This window comes from Dendronephthya gigantea, unplaced genomic scaffold (genome assembly GCF_004324835.1).
Source record: "Dendronephthya gigantea isolate DGI-Jeju-01 unplaced genomic scaffold, DenGig_1.0 000039F, whole genome shotgun sequence".
Lineage (NCBI taxonomy): Eukaryota > Metazoa > Cnidaria > Anthozoa > Malacalcyonacea > Nephtheidae > Dendronephthya > Dendronephthya gigantea.
In genome coordinates, this window is record NW_021163049.1 from 219537 (window position 1) to 237312 (window position 17776).

At 35.8% G+C, this 17776-nt stretch overlaps 2 protein-coding genes across 3 annotated transcripts; both read right to left on the bottom strand.

The window, feature by feature from the left end:
* Positions 1-9620: 9620 nt before the first annotated feature.
* Positions 9621-12078, bottom strand: LOC114526580. 2 transcript variants are annotated; one of them, XM_028548180.1, is made up of 10 exons: positions 11959-12078; positions 11680-11797; positions 11503-11594; positions 11251-11377; positions 11068-11162; positions 10797-11000; positions 10483-10665; positions 10208-10378; positions 9990-10042; positions 9621-9884 (listed from the first exon to the last, which is right to left on the bottom strand). In XM_028548180.1, exons 6-10 carry the CDS (start codon positions 10972-10974, stop codon positions 9624-9626), a joined length of 846 nt encoding a protein of 281 aa, XP_028403981.1. In that variant the 5' UTR covers positions 10975-11000; positions 11068-11162; positions 11251-11377; positions 11503-11594; positions 11680-11797; positions 11959-12078; the 3' UTR covers positions 9621-9623. The 2 variants fall into 2 exon arrangements, with proteins under 2 accessions (XP_028403981.1, XP_028403980.1); XM_028548179.1 differs by having other exon boundaries at positions 10791-11000.
* LOC114526511 lies at positions 11234-15435 on the bottom strand. Its single transcript, XM_028548124.1, has 8 exons — positions 15158-15435; positions 14992-15063; positions 14308-14385; positions 13795-14163; positions 13466-13567; positions 13141-13214; positions 12213-12299; positions 11234-11377 (listed from the first exon to the last, which is right to left on the bottom strand). The coding sequence occupies exons 1-8, from the start codon at positions 15387-15389 to the stop codon at positions 11234-11236; spliced, it is 1158 nt and encodes a 385-aa protein (XP_028403925.1). The 5' UTR covers positions 15390-15435.
* Between the last annotated feature and the right edge of the window lie 2341 nt (positions 15436-17776).

Below are 17776 nucleotides of genomic sequence, written 5' to 3' on the forward strand. Positions count from 1 at the left end.
AGGTGACTGAGCTATATTAAAATTCCTGGAAGACTGGCTCGTCATTTTTCGGTAACCATTCAATGTCGGCAACTTCGCCGCCATCTTTTTGAAGCACTGAGCTCACTAGGCTATATAATAATTCCTGAAGGACTTGCTCCTAATGTTTTTGGCTAAAAAAGTGAAGCAAGAAACCAACCTCGTTCCCAGGGCATTTCCCTTTTTGTCATTGGGGAGGGCGGGAAAAGGCCCTGGCTCCGGGCGGTCATGTGACTTTCAACACCCAGCTACAGTGGGTATAATAAATTATAATTTTAAAACTGTATCACAGTAGCAAAACAACAAAGATGGCGGATTGCTCTGGGAGGACACCGCAGAAATTGGTGTTTAAGACGTTTCAACCCGAAAATCTAATCGCTGGTTCACAATTGTGCATTTCTGTATCGCCCTATCAAAGAGAAACCTTTTGAATATCTTAAAAAAGTTCAATTTTTCTTCTGAATACGCATTCTGCAATCTTTTGACAGCTCATCATACACATCTGACCGCTGTGAAATCACTGAAATGGCCATTTTGAGGCTTAAAGTATACACAAAGTTATTAATTCAGACGATTCGTTTTTACCGTGAGCAAGCTTCAAATCTTTTGTGCAAGACATATTTTCTTGAATATTTATAAATTTTTTTTCCTCACCAAGTTTGAAGTCTAAGTATCGAGAATTGCGGCTACAGGCGCGGATCTAGACCGTATCGAACGTGGCTCGAGCCACGGTCAGATTTTCCCATCCAGAATTTCCCATCTGCAATCTAATATTCACACATTATTTAGAAGTACATATTAATTCTTTGAATCACACCAAAATTAAGGAATTATGTCTAAAACAATAATTTGAGTATATCTTTCGTCATCGTTGTCATTTTTACCAATTCCTGCTAAAAGTGGGAACAAATTCCCAATTATTATTCCTTGTTTCATATTACGATTGTTCAGTTAACACTGAACTATAAAATTCGCCGAAAGCTTGCCGAATTGTGCCGAGTATGTTCGGAAGCTAGTCGTGCATTCGAAGCTGCGATCACAGCAACTAGTTGACACGGTCAGCGTGCTGATTATTGCGCAATTGTTACTAAATATAGTAACGCTCGGACACGGTGCAGTGTAGCAAACCAATCACAGGGCAAGCTTTTGCCACGTGAGCCACGGTGCGACACGGTGCGACACGGTGGCCTGTTTTGATTGCGCAATAAACATGTAAAACAATAAAGTTCGACACTTCTCGACTTCGAACTCGGATAGTTTATACATAACCAACCAGTCTCTTCCTAAATTGACTGTATATACTAATTGTGTTCTGCTGGGCAAATTGACTGTGAGAATCAATTTCAAGGACGCTTTACAATCTACCAGGCCTGGTTACGCTGGATTTATTTCACGCAAATATTTCGCAATTTTGCTCGTTCTCTGCAGCCATATTTCAGTAAAATTTGCATATCGAAGCGTCGGTGTTTGTCATTATTAACATGCAATGGCTGACAGGTATGTGGGACTAGTTGTAAATGATATTGATTCCTTGGGATAAAAGCATTATGTCTATATATTCGTATAAATCGCTCTGATTATGAAATGTGGCATTTCTGGGGGCTACATTTTGCTCAGCCCCCCATTTTATACATAATATTAAGACAGAGTAATTTATTTCACATTTTAGGCCCTGTTCACAAGGTACCTTATTAGCCGGTCACGACACTTCGTTTGCCGTTATTAAGCAAATGTATTATTGTAATTTATATGTGTTGTGTGGGCCTCTTGTGGGCCTCAATTTAATACTGTAAGACAAATTAAACATGAGAAGACATCTCTGAATATTTGAATAAATAGTTATTTATTTTATGACTTAACATTTTATGCACTGTACAGTTTGTACTCAGTCTTCGACATTATTTACACTTTTACTGCCTGTACATTACTGTATTTATATTATTGATATGTATATATTGATATCGATATTAATGCAGTAATTAGTACAGACAGTAGAAGCTGACCGCACGCGTAAACAATGTAGTCGAGACTGTGTACAAAGTACTAACAGATTTCTGGGCAACCTATGGTTGTACGTATGCTTCTTACACATGTGGGGGGCATAATGCAACAATTTAACTGTATGGTACTTTTTGTTTGACAGTTAAGTGAGTTAACTATTTACATGTATCCAAGCTCACCTATCAACACACAGGTCATTTTGGCTGATGCTTGATAATAATTTTTGTGTTAACTATTTTATTATGTATATTTTCTCATAACTATTTTAATTTTCTTCTGCACAGCTGCATGAGGAACTTATTTTAGTCTATATAGGTATTTGCACCATAGTGTAGGCTATTTTATAACTGCATGAATGCTTAATTATTTTAGAAGATTTATCCATCAAAGCATTAACCACCTGTGAAATATATTGTATTTTTAAGTGATTTAAAGCTGCTTCATGGTTAACCCTTTTAGTGATGTGATATTTGCTTCTGACATTATAACAGGCTTACTTTCAACTCAATTTTTTATGAGCATGACAAATTTCACTGCATGAGTTTACTTCTTTGATATCACCTATTCTGATTTAGTTTGATTGTAATAAGCTACAGGTATTGTATCTACTACTTTAGTACTTATGACAATGTTAGCCAAGAAGCAAAATATTTTGTTGTAATCCATAATGATCTTTACTGATCATATTTAATTTGTAACATTCCATCTGTTCCCTCCCAAGGAGATTTTGTACCCTGTTATAATGTGTAGTCTATATCTAAACGACATTGTGAAATTCATAAGCAAATTAATGAACTTACACATAAAAACTATTATTTTGGCAAATTTATGGGAATTTGGATCACTGAATACCTCTGTAAATGTTACTACATGTTAGGGAGTGATTTGATTTCATACACATGAGTACCAGCAGTAATTGTAATAAGCCTGATAATCTGATGAAGAGTACTTATCTAATAGGGTATAAATTACAGCCAACATTCTCATTCGTGTAGTGTACATGACTATAATATTCCATTTTGTGCCTATCCAGTGACTGCTTATGTTGTAAATAATACTTCTTAATTTACAATGACCCAGTCTTTTAATTGCCTTTGTTTTTCCTCAATATTATTACTAGATGATGAAAAACAAGTTGTGAGTGCCACATCAGAAAAGTTTGTATGTTGTCACGTTTTAGTAAATTCAAAATTTTTGTTGTGTGGAAAAGTTTTAATATCTCATTTTTATATATCAAAATAATATACCCTAGTGTGATACAGTATGTTTTAACAGTATGAAGGATATGTGATCAAGCAGTAAATATAGTAATATTTTTATTATTTTGTTATTATCTTCATGATGGGTTTGTATCATTAGTCACTGTAAATACTTGTACATATCTGACAGAAGTTGACAGCCTGAGAACAAAGCTGATCATTGACTTAAGGCCAGGGCCGTAGCTAGACCGCTTAACTGGAGGGCGTATATTCATATATTCATGTTTATCTCCCAGAAACAATAGCGTACAAAAGAAATCAGTCGGGCATAAGATGAATTTATGAATATACACCCCCAATTTAAGCTTCTAGCTACGGCCCTGCTTAAGGCTGGCTTGCATTATCACAGTTTCTGCAGGTAAGCACAGTTTCTGTGATCAAAGTACACTTTGATCCATGTATTTGACAATGTGAACACCTTCAAAGAGGGCAGTTGCTTTGAAGCTCTGTGATTCTGTGAACACAGACTTCTCACAGAGGCTAATTGATCACAGAAACATTGACAGTGCAAATCGGCCTTTACTTCGTGTTACATTGCAACCATATCTTCCACCCATTCATTTTATTCATTCCTGATTCTAGTCTGCGCTCTTCTCCCGAACTTAGGTTTTCTATTTATGCTCACATTAAAATTGTCATTTTAAGCATCATTGATCGTATGTGTTTTTTAGACTACATCTCGTAAGAAAGTGTGCCAGAGTTGTTCAGCTGAGGTGGGCAATGCTTGTAAGCGTTGTTCAAACTGTGGTGAAGTTTTCCCGAAGCGCCTCTGTAACATTTCACTCCCTAAACATACAAGCACCACCAGTCAAAAAGAGCTTCTTATGAGGAGGGTTTGTATACAATACATATCAATATATATATATATATATATATATATATATATATAATATATATATAGGTCAGGTATATATATAACGAGGTCAGGTAACTGAAAAAGCCTATAATCAGGGATGCCGTAAAATGACGTAAATTGATGCCGCGACGATGCGAATCTGGTATGGCGAAAACAGGGCCGTAAGGTAACAATTGAACAACTAGCACCAGTTTTTGATGCTGATGCTGTTGTGCATGTCGGCCAATTTAAGCGTGAGTAAAGACCCACACACACTGGACGCGATTGGCCAACGCGACGCGAGTTTTCTACTCAGTGTTAAAAACTGAGAAATTCCTACAGATCGCGTCGCGTTGGCGGATCGCGTTCGGTGTGTGTCGGCCTTAAGGCTTTGTGGCTCCAATGTAAACAGCAACGCAATTTTTATTGTACAGGCGTTGACACTTCACCAGAACCACGGATACCACGTAGTTGTCATGTTTGCCATCCATCTTCAACTGGTGGAAAGACTATGTGGGATTTTGCATCTACTCCTGGTTTTGGCAGCAGACTTTATATCAGAGAAGTAAAACTGGAAAAGCGCCCGGGAGTTGTTCAAACACGGTATGAAATCACTGTTTTCTAGACAGCGTGTCGAAGGCGTCGTCGTCTGACCGTGAAACGCCTCAAACAAGTCGAAGCACGTCATCCACTGGCAAAAGCCCACCAATGCCTACGTCGTCTCCACCTACAACTCCCACCGAATCAATGTCAATTGCATCGTCTTCCGAACATCATCCACAACCTGCATCTCAAGGCTGGCGAAACCTCATCAAGCTCTCGTACAATTGTAACTCCTTCCTCGCCGTTGTCTTCAAAGTCTCTCACAAAATCCACCAGACCACCAAATGAGGCAACCAGACAACCAAATCAATCAACCAGACCACCCAACCAAACATCAAAACCATTAGATGAAACATCTGACTTACCAAATCAATCAACCCGGCCAATAACTCATACAACCAGACCGCCAAATCTAGTAGCGAAACCGTCTTCAACAACATTGAAAAGTTTATTTTCTGCAGGTAATATAAATCTTTGTTTTGCAACCTTGCTTATATAATTTATTACCTAGCTTGTTATATAATCTCAAAAGAGTTCACGATATTACCTATTTTATATATATATATAATATATATATAATATATATATATATATATATATATATATATATACACCCGTTTGCAAAAACGTTGGCCGCAGATAGATATATAGATAGATACTCGAAATCTACTTAGAATTGCGTATGTTGTGTAATATGATTGAAATCCCATGCAAATGTAATCATATGCAATTCTAATTAGACTTCGAGTATCTATATCTATCTATCTATCTGCGGCCAACGTTTTGCAAACGGTGTATATATATCATTTGTTTCTTTTCAGGTACGGTTGTGTCCTTGACTGACAATAAAGGCACATTTTGCGGTGAGGCATGTGTAACAGGTTTTAAGAGGGTGCACAATGTTGCAGTCCCACCAGGCCATTTGTCAGTTGTAATAACATCTTTGGTGGAAGGGATGGTTATCCCCCTCCGTGTCCTAGTTCTTTTGATACCAGCAAGGTTGAAGTTGGCGAATTTCATGCTTGGCCACTATTGAGAATGCATTCCAAGCCTTAACCTTTATATTATTTGATTTTGTATTCCAAATTTAATAAACTTAGCTATTATATATCTCAAACAACTGTGAAAAAAATTTTCGGGGTGGCCCACAAGCAGAACGTTATAAAATGTGTAATTTCTTAACTTATATACAATTGGGGAATGTTGTGACAATATATATGAGATGCGAAAAGTACTTACGTACGCCTTCATCTATGCACGCTTATAACACTAGCTATAACCACGTGGAAGTTGAATTGGAAGTATATATAGACGTTCCAAGGATGCAACGTGATAATGGTTTTAAAATGCATATAAAGTATAAAATAACCACGACTCATACATTGTGTTTTTTCCTTCTATATATTATAGAACAATGCTACTCCTGTTTTAAATTATTACATAAACCATATGACATGGTTTTTATTTATATAGTTTATGTTTAATGTATAAGTTCCTGAATAAGCGATGTTGAAATTCCTGTTCAACTTTGTTTCGGCAGATAATTTGCGAAAACTCCATAAAAACATAATTTTTAAAAGCTATGAAACAACAATTTCAATATAACAATTTTTTTATATTTCAAAAACAACAATTTTTTATATTTATCGTCTATGCTACTGCTTCTATACATAATCTTAACTTTTATATCGATAAACAAAATGAAAATAAAACTAAAATAAACTGTGCATGGTTGAAGGAAATGTCAGCTATCTGCATGAGTGACTTTCCAGTTGGTTCAATTCCAACTCACAGTTCTATAATTGAATTCTATTATTGTTGTTATTATAATAATTATTATTATTAAAAAAAAATACCAAAATAACGTTATAGGTTAAAAAGAATGAGGAAAAAGGATATTTTTGATTATTTTTCGTTACTTTAGCAAAAGGAAGAATTTGGTTACTTTGGTATTACAACCATGCATATAGACATAGGAGTTTAATGAAGACTGTTTTACAAGAATATGCCAGCAATTTCTCGTGAATATCTAAAATTTTCTTACATAATACCATGATTACCTCGTTTTTTACTTTTGTTCGCTAAAGACAATTTAGTCCCTATATCCCGCAAACATATGAAATTAATGTAATTTTCCCGAAGTTTCCCGAAATTTGACATTGTTTCGAAAAAACAATTTGTAACAAGAAATTTTTTATTTGAACTTTGACTAATTTTAATTTGACTATGTGTACGGACTGATTTAAAATTTATTATTAATATCTTAACTTTTAAGGACAATACCCTAACAACAATAGACGAAATCTGTGAGATCTCAGACTGTCTTGATTTTCCGGCATGAGATCGTTTTTTACACAAATATACGTGAGTCTCACGCCTAATCCGTGAGACTTGGCAACTATGTTAACTTGCCAATATTGGTATTACAAACTATATAGGTAATACCATAGTGAGTGCATAATTAGTGATTAAAGTTTCGATACCTTTTAACGAAAAAAAAGGTGATTCGGGTGTTCAACAAAAACGTGCGGTATCAAGCTATATTATGGATTGCAATGATTAATTTAAAATTTTCGTGTTACTTTTATCATATAGAAAGATCATTATTTCACATCGCCAAAATTAAAAACAAATGGGACATACATATATAAGGATCCTCACGTCCATAGCCAATCCAAAAGGATCAAAAGAAATAAAAATTTGAAAAAGTCGAGGTGATTCGGGTGTTAAAAACATGCCGCTTCAAAATGCTATAAGTTCCTTCCCATAAAAAATATCATGTGTTGCTTTCGTAATTGAGTTTTTAGTACTTTCTTTATATATCGCAAAGTGAACATTAAAGCGAAATTTTATAGTTAGTATCCAAAACCGTTAAATAAAACATATATACTCAGTCAATACAAAATCACTTACACTACACCTGAACATTACATCGGTATTTAGAAAGGAGAAATTTAAGAATAACCCTTCAATTTTGAACAAGTTTACGTTTTGTGGTTCTCGTGATCCAATAAAAAGGTTAACAATACTGAAACATAGATAATGGAATCAATGTAAATAATAGTAAACATCAAAATTACAACAACTAACCTACCAAATATAGTTAGTGTCACCATAATCCTAATACCCTAACCCTAACCCTAGAGCCTTGACCAGTATGAAAGACGAACAACGTGCTCACTAGTTGAAGTTACGTAGAAGTTCAACGAAGAATCTTTAATACACGTAGCGTAATGTTACTGTAAGATCGATTTTGTTCTGTGCAATTAGCCTAGCTTTCTCACGATGACGAATATGCCGCCATTTTTGGGGTTCTTTAGCAACCGTGAGTGTATGGCTTCGTAACGACGACTGTCTTTAATTTTAGGCTGGAGTTATTCTTCAAATGGTCTGTTGATTTTAAAAAAAATGCTTTTCATGTTGGTATTATTTTTTAAACACATTTGAGAAAATTGAAAGTACCCCAAAAACGTCATCGTGAAGGCTAATAATCAAATCTAGAAAAAGTTTCCTAAGGAATACTTGACAAGAAAATTTTGTTGAGAAACGTTTTCTCGAAAACTTTTTATTATTTTGAGAAAATTTCTCTAGAGACTCTATGATTCTTATTTCATGCAAAACATGTTCTATTTCCTTAGGCCATAAGTATGATCAATGAAGAATGAAATATTTTTAAAATCTCTGCATTTGAAGTTTAGCCTAATTTCTATTGCAGAATTTCTTCAAATTTCTAATTTCTAAATTTTAGTAAAATTTTAATGAAACGATCTTGCTGCTTCCTTTTTCAGAATCTGAATTTATTATGTAGGTAAACTCGTTTGAAGGTCATGGCAACTTTCAAAATAACGGTATACGAAAATTATACTACAAACAAATGTGCTTGTTTATCCGATATTTCTCAGCGAACCTTTCAGAAGTACACTACAGCTCATTAACTATATACTTTTGCCAGGTTTATGCAAGAATGTGTTCCTTTCGCTCGTCACGAGGAAGGACGAAATGCAATACATATAACAGATATATACAAAAACAATTGTTATATAGGTGCTGTATATTTTAAATGTGATTGGTTCATTCGTAGTCACATGACTTTAAATAAATGTAATGTTTCCCAAACAAGTGAAAAATTGGTGCCCGCATATTGTCATAACATTTTGAAATGAAATTGTCGTGTAAGATGTATGTTTTTGTTCCTATATAACAAAACACTTAATGTTCGCTACACCTCGGGAAATAGTGAGTTTTGTTTTCCCTCGAGTCTAAATGTTTCCCTCGACATTCAGACTCTTGGGAAAACAAAACTCGTTATTTCCCTCCGGAGCATACATTAAGTGTATATTGTATTAGGTTTATGAAGGAGTATATTGCGAGACTATCGATTGATGGACGCCTAAAAAATCTTTCCTACAAGTGACTGCACTGCACGTAAAGTCTGTAATTTTTTTAAAAAAATGTTCTACTGATTTAAGTCATCATCACAAAACAACGATACTGCATTCCTAATATTAAATGACGCTTAATTACAGAACTGCGAGTTGGAATTGAACCAACTGGAAAGTCAAACAGACAGCTTGACATTTCGTTCTACCAGACACAGTTTGGCATTTATTGGTTGGAGTCTATATAGAAACTTTTTCTTGTCGGTCTGTTAAGATCTGGGATCATGATCCTGATCTGAACACCCCCAAGTTCTTTTATACATCGCTTTGGTTCATAACTGCAAGAGCTTTGGCAACTAAGAAAATAGCAAAAATGAAATGCTTTTAATTCTTCTAAGAGAAAAAGGAATTGTCATATATAGATGTTGTACAAATTTAGAGTTTTATTACTATTTATTTTTCGTATAATATATGATATTATGAATAAGGTATCTGAACTTCAATTTCAAAAACTCTTTAAAACTAAAATTATTCTAATTCATTATTGTCGTCACTTGACCAATCTTCTTCACTTTCATTGTAATATTCATCATCATCATCATCATCGCATTTATCATCAATTTCTTCCAGGCATGCCAGAGAAGTATCTAGATGTCGAAAATATTTCAAACCAACTGCAATCTGGCTTTTGGCAAAAGCTATTCCTTTGTTAGTAATAGCAAGTTGACCCTGCAATGTCTCGATTCTTTCGCAACGCAAGGAATAACACTTCCTATCACCCAATAAGTTCTACAACAACAGAAAATGTAAAATACGAAAAAAATTGGAGACTAACACTAAACCTCAGAAGACTACATGCCATTATGGTGCACACATATTAATACATTGTTATACCTCATTTTCATTTTGATATTTGTCATCAGGTTCATTGACGTCGTGAATAAAAGCTAAAAATACAAATTCAGGTGAAAACAGTGCTTTGCAAAGACCATTGGAAAAAAAATCAATGAAGGAATCAAAAATAGATTTCTAGCAATTTCTAGCAAGTTTATTGTCAAGATTTATACAATAACAGCTATTGCAAAAGTTCGGAAAATATCTGATAATTATACCTATCCGCTCATTAATGACTGCTTTTCTTTGATGAAGGTTGTCCAAAATATTCTTTAAATAGAACACGAGGAAGTTCTTCATTTCTTTTCTTATTTGATCCTCTTCTTCTTTTAGCCTTTGAACCAGCATGAACTTTTCTACTACTTGTGCTTTGTAGCGTACAGGAAGACCTATAGTATAGCAAAAAGTCTAAATCAATTTATATAGAGATTAAGAAAAAATTCTATTCTTTCGATAAAAATGTAGCCATGATACACTAGTAAATTCGCTATACTTTTCGTAGTTGCTGGTTCCTCACTAAACGACCAAAGAAAATCTCCCGCAAGAATAGCTTCAGCACTTGTTGCAGGCAGTTTCAGAAGGCTGTTAACTGAGTTTAACTCTTCTACTGTGGACGCTATTTCTGTTTTTTCCCTTGAGCATTTTGCTCGCATAGATGATCTCCTTTTACTAGAATCTAAAAGAAAGCCTTTATTTAACCAAATAAAATAAAGTACGCGGACCTAGTTATTAACTCCTAACGATGTGAGTGACCGAGATAAACATATTATATTAAAGTAACAATAAAATTGTTATATATACACCAACCAGCAAGCGCCGAAATCTCCTTCATCCGCCTCGTAATGGAAAAGTACAGCATCTCCAATTTTCTCTGCAACCTGGACAATGTTACTTTCGCAAGTTCAACCTTCCCCCGAGCTAGAAGCTCCTCCTCTGTTACAGTGGAATTCAAAAGCTCGGACGACAAAACACGCAATCTTTCCATGTTCTTATTCAACTGCTTTGTTTTATCTGCAGCAAGTTGGTGAAATTCTTTATCCCCGATTAAAATCCGCGTCTGGTCATCGTTCCTACTTACAAACGTATTTAGTTGTTGAGCATTTTGTACCACATGATGTAAAAGGTAGAATTCTCCTAAATCCCCAACGTCAACATTTTTTCCTGCTTTTTGTTCTAAAGACGTGAAATCCATAAAGTATATACATTTTATCAATTCGTACGGTACAGTATATAATTTAACACGATCAATCATTAGTCGTACCAGTAGCAAACTGCTGAACATCTCTTTTCCATGACACAACTGAGGCATCCAAATCAGCGTCTGATAAATTAATCTCACGTGCATACGTAGCAAGTTCCGTTTTCGCATCGGCGAGTTTCTTTTCCGTCTACAGAAAGGCATTGAAAGAAAGACTAAACGAATGCTGAAAAGAACAACGCATAAGCTCAAGTATGCAACGAGCACGTTTTACACCACCTCGCATTTAAAGCGAAAATATATACTGTAATTAACCTTTTTCAGGCGAAGAACCAACAGCTTAGGTAGATTACAAATTTTTCGCTTATTCCAACTCAATAGATGCTCAGTGATGCAATCCTCGCGACCTGTAAAAGGAATGTATGGAATGTCAATGTTATACCGTTCATCTCCATTAAGATGCAGTGATGCACAATTATATACTATATTAACCTGATGCTATCATATTCTTGGTGGTGGATCCAAGTCTGGAGAGATAGCTGTTGATTTGTTCAACTTCCTCCCCAGGAGTTGCAGCAGCACCTTCTTGCCATCTTCCACTCCAAATAACCTATGTTAAATGCAATGAAAATTTGCTACACATTATGTCATGCCCCAAAATTTATATTGACGTTCTGTCCAAAAAAACTCTTGCCAAATTGAAAGAGAAATTTTAAACGTTTCAAACCAATACAAAGACCAGAACGAATAATTTAGACCTAGTAAAAATACCTGACAGTTCCAACTGTGCGATTTTCCATGCATGAGTGACAAGGCTGGTTTTGTATCAGTTAATGCCATCTTGTTTTGCTCTGAAGTGACTCGCTTAGCCCATGGCCAGTACTTACATATCACATCTCCCACAAGAACCTAACATTGTTTGGATGAACAAAGTTTAAATGTAGATAGTGAGCATAACCATAAACTTCTCCTCTAAACATATTCAAGGCGGCTTGACAAACAGAATGTCTGCAGCCAGCCACTACCAATCCAGTTTCATCTTGGTTCTTCTTCGCTTTCGACACAGCTTTTGCAGCTTTCCAATGCGTATCACCACAAGAACTATCTTCTTTCTAAACAAAAAAAGATTCCACCTAAATTTACCTATGTGAAGAACGAAAAAGAACAAAAATATCGGCCAACGACCAGTATTTTATACTGTAACCTTACCATATCTTTCTTCGTGATTTTGGAATTCAAGCTTCTTATGTGAGAATCTACTTTCGCATTTTCGACAATCAGATGGTCATTGTAATAAGAAGGACTTGTACCCCTAAATATTCAAATTTCCTGGGTGACATATAGCCAGTTAGTTTTATAATGTACGTAGTCTTACAAATGTCATGTTAGGAAAATATAAATCACACAAGTACATGAACTATTAGGGTGTGGTACCTTGATACTTTATCATATCTATAAACCTTGTGGTTGCCATCAATATGACAAGAGTGTTGGTCAACACTGCATGGTGGGCATTTTCTCCAATCCTGAAGTTGTAGCGAAGCCAGTTCAAATTGACAATAGCACCACTCTGCAAAGGCCTTCCGAAATGTTGCTGCAGTTATCACATCTGCCTTTAATACAAAGAAAAAAGACATTTGTATGCTCTGACCCTACTGAGTGCTAATTAAATACCATCCAACATATTTTATATGTACCCCATTGAATTTGTATGCACATGATTATCATCTTTTAGTGTGATCAGGCTATTTCTAATACATTCATAACTGCCATTATATACAGCACTCACCCTTTTTTTGGAACGAGACATGTCTTCCAAGCTTCTTATAAAAGCAGTTTGTGAGGAGCCTGGCATTTGCTTCCGGAAGGCATCCCAAAGAAGGAACAGCTCTTGATGAAACAAGTAGTTTACATTGGCAGGACTTCCTGGCCAAAAACCACTTTGAACTATACAGTCAAACGAAATTGGTGACCATTGCCAAGGACATGATAACAGTGTATGTTAAACCAATTGAGGTCAAAACGACCTTAAATATGAAAAAAATCCATTAACTTTAACCGTTTACTTATACTCAATCTTAGCATATACTGTTAATGATTGACTGTGAATGTATAATTACATTATATTAATTATCTTAATATACACTCTACTGTATACTATAAACATCAGCACAGAAATAAAAAAAATAACAAAAAGAATTGGCACTAACATGTACGGCATTATTTTGTAATAAACTTATGACTAGGTTCAATTTTTGATAGCGTTAAAATACAATACCTTCAGATGTGATGAGTATAACTTTTGAGCTGTTCAATGTTTTCAAAGTAGATTCCCCGCACACCAAGCAAGATGTTGGGTAAAGAAGAGGACATGCACGACCTTAAATATAGTAAGAAAATTACAGCTTATCCCTTAGGGTCCTTCCATTATAAATAAAAGCCTCTGAATTCCAAACTTCTCATTCAAATTTGGAAGTGCAGATTCCTGTATACCTCATATCCTTTTAAGTTATTTTATAGACAGTTGCTTGTAAACAGTTTGCAACCATATTGCACGGTACATTGCCTTTAAAAAATTATTAATTGAAAATAATTATTGACACATACCAACAGGAACAAGCTTTCCATCATCAGTTATTGACTCAGTTGGAAGAATGTATTGAAAATACCCATTAATCCAAACTTCACGATCATGAAGCGGCTGACACTGATGTACTTCTTCATCACAGTTGACACATAAATATTGAAAAACACCACACTGCTTACACCTCAATTGTGCATCATTGGGGCAATCAATTTTAGAGCAATGTAATGAGGAAGTGGGAGGGGCAAATGAACACAAAACACTGTGAAATATGGCTCCTCTAGCATTCTCCCAGTTTTCCTCAAGATTGTTTATTCGTTTTTGCCACACAGTGGTATTATCATTCATTTCCCCAACAGCTTCCTCACACTGTTCAATGATTGCATCAAGGTCTATAAAATAATACATATACCATTTACAATTAATTCCAGTTGAAATGTTATTGTAGGTCACATACTGTTACTGTACAGTACCTTCAAACATGGAACACTCTAGGTTATTTAAGATGGTAGATCCAAAATTAATTTTACCTGTACCTTGCTCAAAAGTTTCAGAATGTTCATCTACTTTGTCAGTTAAGAGATCAACAGGTTCGTTCAATCTTGTGTATTCCACTATTTAGTTATAAAAGCTATACATTAAAGTGATTTAAAACTTGCATGCTTGTCTATTTAAATAAAATCGCAACTATATTACCTAGGAAAATTAATATCTTAAGGTAGACCACAAAACCCATTAAACCACATCCTACAATCGCATACCCACATTATGTTTATACATAGGCTAATTTGTAATGATATTTCTAACCTCACTCTCTAGTTCCAATATGCTTTAATAACTTAAGGTAATAGTGAGATTAGCCATATATATGTTTATTTATTATTTATTTAAGGCAATACCACCCTAACCCACTGTAATTTTATAACTGATTTGAGGCTGATTTTAGTATAATGATTTGACTGTAGTGCAAGACTAATTATGGTAGTTGTAGTCCAAAACTAAACAGTAAAACCATTATACTTGTAAAATAAAATTCATACATCATTTTTTGGGCGAATATTTGGACGTATTTACAGCCTGGATTCCAGCAAAGCAGATGCAACATGCAGGCTTGGAAAAGGTTATCAAAAATTTGTATGGTTCGATCTACCTTCTAATATGAGAATATACAGTTAGAATATATAACTGCATAACACATGAACTGTGATTGAAGTGTTTACCTGACTCTGGATTGCTTTCGTTCACAGAGTCTGTCTCGACAAATCCTTCCTTGTTTGCAGTGATATTGCTGCCTATTAATAAGTGGTGTAAAACAGTAAAAGTCAAAGCTTAAATAACCTACAAAACTCCACAACACAAAAACTTTATTGACATTTCCACGTTTACCTCGTCTTGCCCAACTAGATTGCGACAATCGTCTTGGGTTGTGATATATTCGCTGGCCAGATTCGTCTCTTCTCAGCACGATGTCAATATCTTTATTTTTACTTGAGTGGTCAGGTCGAGTCTTTCTACTTTTAGAAGACTCTGCACCTGTAATGGTGTTAATTTCATCAATTATCGAGTCTAGATGTTCATCTTCATTCTTTTTGCGTTTTCCAGCAGATTTACGAGACATGATAGCATAAAAATTAGGCGATATTCAAAGAATACAACATACTGTAAGAAATGCAATGTTGTGTTTAGTTAATTAACCTGCGAACAGGCGATTAGCGAACAGGCAGCGTAACCAGGCCTGGTAGATTGTAAAGCGTCCTTGAAATTGATTCTCACAGTCAATTTGCCCAGCAGAACACAATTAGTATATACAGTCAATTTTAGGAAGAGACTGGGTTGACATAACACGTTAAATTGGTCTGTTCGCTGCATCCTGGCTGATTCAGGCTGAATCGAATGCATTAATACATGAATCCGTCGAAATTTCTCAAAAGCAAATCTAAGCGAGCATATTTCAGGGGAAATATCGCTCTTCAGGCTACAACATGATGGAATTATTACTAAAGACAGGCTTCGCTCGCTCGCGTTTACAATCGCAACGACAATTTTTAAACTGCTATTTCCCAAGAGACAAATACTGAAAATCTTTACCCAATGTCCTTGTAAGGTAAGACTTTTAGGTTTTAAATCGAACTATGGGCGCTCTTCTTTATACGGAAAAACGGCCAGACCGGTTCTGTTGTATTTCGGTAGTCGGTACAGACAAAAGTATATCGTTATTTTATTTACATCTGCCTAACACGGGAAATGCAGTTTCACCGCTATATTCTTAACGAAATACTCTATTTCAATTTAAAATATGACCGGTCTGACCTTTTTGGCCGCTTAATGGAAGGCGCCCTATGAAACAAATTTGCATTTACGCTGTGAATAATTTGTGTATGCAAATTTCACGTTATGTTGAGTGTGAATGAAATATCCGTAAATACCTTACCAAAAATTTTGAAAATGGTTTTGAGGTTTTATGAAAGTACAGGGATTTACAATATTCGCTTTTAAACGTTCCCTGAAGAATATTGAAGAACCAAAGCTCAGAAAATGTTTGTTTCGGAGGGTCCATAGCCCCTTCGCCATACGCCCCCACTCCCCCCCCCCGACCGGAAAATTTCTAGTCCAATATGACACGGTCAGATTTTCGGCTGGATCCGCGCCTGACAATAACTTGGAATCCGAATGTGGTCCTGGCAGAGAGTGTGTGAGTGTGGATGTATCTGTATCTCAACATGCGGTAAGTACAGACAATTTGGGTGTAGAGAGTGTCACAGGAGATACAAATACTGGGTGTACTGGTAATGTAAGTATACAGGGTGTCAATGAAGAGGTTATTAGTGGTCAAGGAATAAAACGAAAGCTCTCAGATGATGACATGATTAGAAATAAGGTAAGTACTCCAGAAAGAGTAGATATAAGTCATGTGAATCATGATCATACTTATCATGTAAGTAAATCTCCTCGTAAAATGAAGCAACAGGTAGATCGATGATCTTGTAGACAAAATATCTGATTTGAAAAAAAGTATAAGGTGTCGCTACAGAAAACAAGACGGTTAAACAGAAAGGTTAGCTCTTTGGCTTCAGTGGTAAGTGAACTGAAGGAGGAAAATCTTATTAGTAGTGATTGTGCTACTCTTTTGGAGACGACCTTTTCTGGAGCTCCAAAGAAACTGATGAAAAGGTTAGTATCACAGAAAGAAGGGGTGAATCCTGGCGCGTATCCACCTGAGCTAAGGTCATTTGCGCTGATCTTGAAATTTTTTTCGACAAAAGCGTATAATTATGTCAAAAAAAGCTTTGATCTAAGTTTGCCACATGTATCTGTGATTGGATCATGGTACACCTCGATGGACGGTGAACCTGGTTTCACGAATGATGCGTTGACTGCTTTAAAAGCCAAAGTTTTAACTGAAAAAAGAGATGGTGGCAAAATTTGTTTGCGCTCTGAACTTGGACGAGATGTCCTTACGTAAACATGTCGAGTGGGATGGTCGCAGAATGCGTGGCTATGTTGACCTTGGAACGGGCTTTGAAGATGATTCACTGCCTGAAGCAACCGATGCCCTTGTGTTTATGGCGGTTTGTGCAAACTCAAGTGAGGAAGAGGTCAGATAGAAGACCATCTCGACATCTGGAAGAATGAAAGAGACCATTTTCGCATCACGTGAGGCTGTTGATCCAGATGTAACAAACAAGCTTGTTAAGTCAATGAGTGGGCATTGTGCCGCAATAATGGTCTCTCATGGTAGCTGTACCAAGTGCAAGACCACTACAAGTCTTTCTACCAAGCATGTCTTGCAATACCATGAATTTTACTAACAAGTGACAATTTGACAGGGGGCCTACTTTTGCACAGTACTGTATGTCGAAGCCGCTGCCGTTTTGCTACTCAACAGGAAGTCAAGTTCGTCTTTGAATGAAAATTGCTGAACTGCTCGAATCCACAATTCTTCCGCTTGTCTCAGCTCGGCCGCAGTCAACTCAGCCGATTTACCCTTTTTGAGACCTTCTGAAG

Excerpts from the sequence above, each read along its gene's own strand:
- LOC114526580 (XM_028548179.1), bottom strand. The coding sequence starts at position 10,974 with ATGGAAAGATTGCGTGTTTTGTCGTCCGAGCTTTTGAATTCCACTGTA. Across the intron at positions 10,666-10,790 it reads TTCGGCGCTTGCTGGTTGGT|ATTCTAGTAAAAGGAGATCA; the intron begins GTATATATAACA and ends GCTTTCTTTTAG. Across the intron at positions 10,379-10,482 it reads GGAACCAGCAACTACGAAAA|GTCTTCCTGTACGCTACAAA; the intron begins GTATAGCGAATT and ends GCTATACTATAG.
- LOC114526511 (XM_028548124.1), bottom strand. The coding sequence starts at position 15,389 with ATGTCTCGTAAATCTGCTGGAAAACGCAAAAAGAATGAAGATGAACAT. Across the intron at positions 14,164-14,307 it reads TTCTGAAACTTTTGAGCAAG|ACCTTGATGCAATCATTGAA; the intron begins GTACAGGTAAAA and ends ATTATTTTATAG. Across the intron at positions 12,300-13,140 it reads GTCACCAATTTCGTTTGACT|AAAGAAGATAGTTCTTGTGG; the intron begins GTATAGTTCAAA and ends TTTTTTGTTTAG.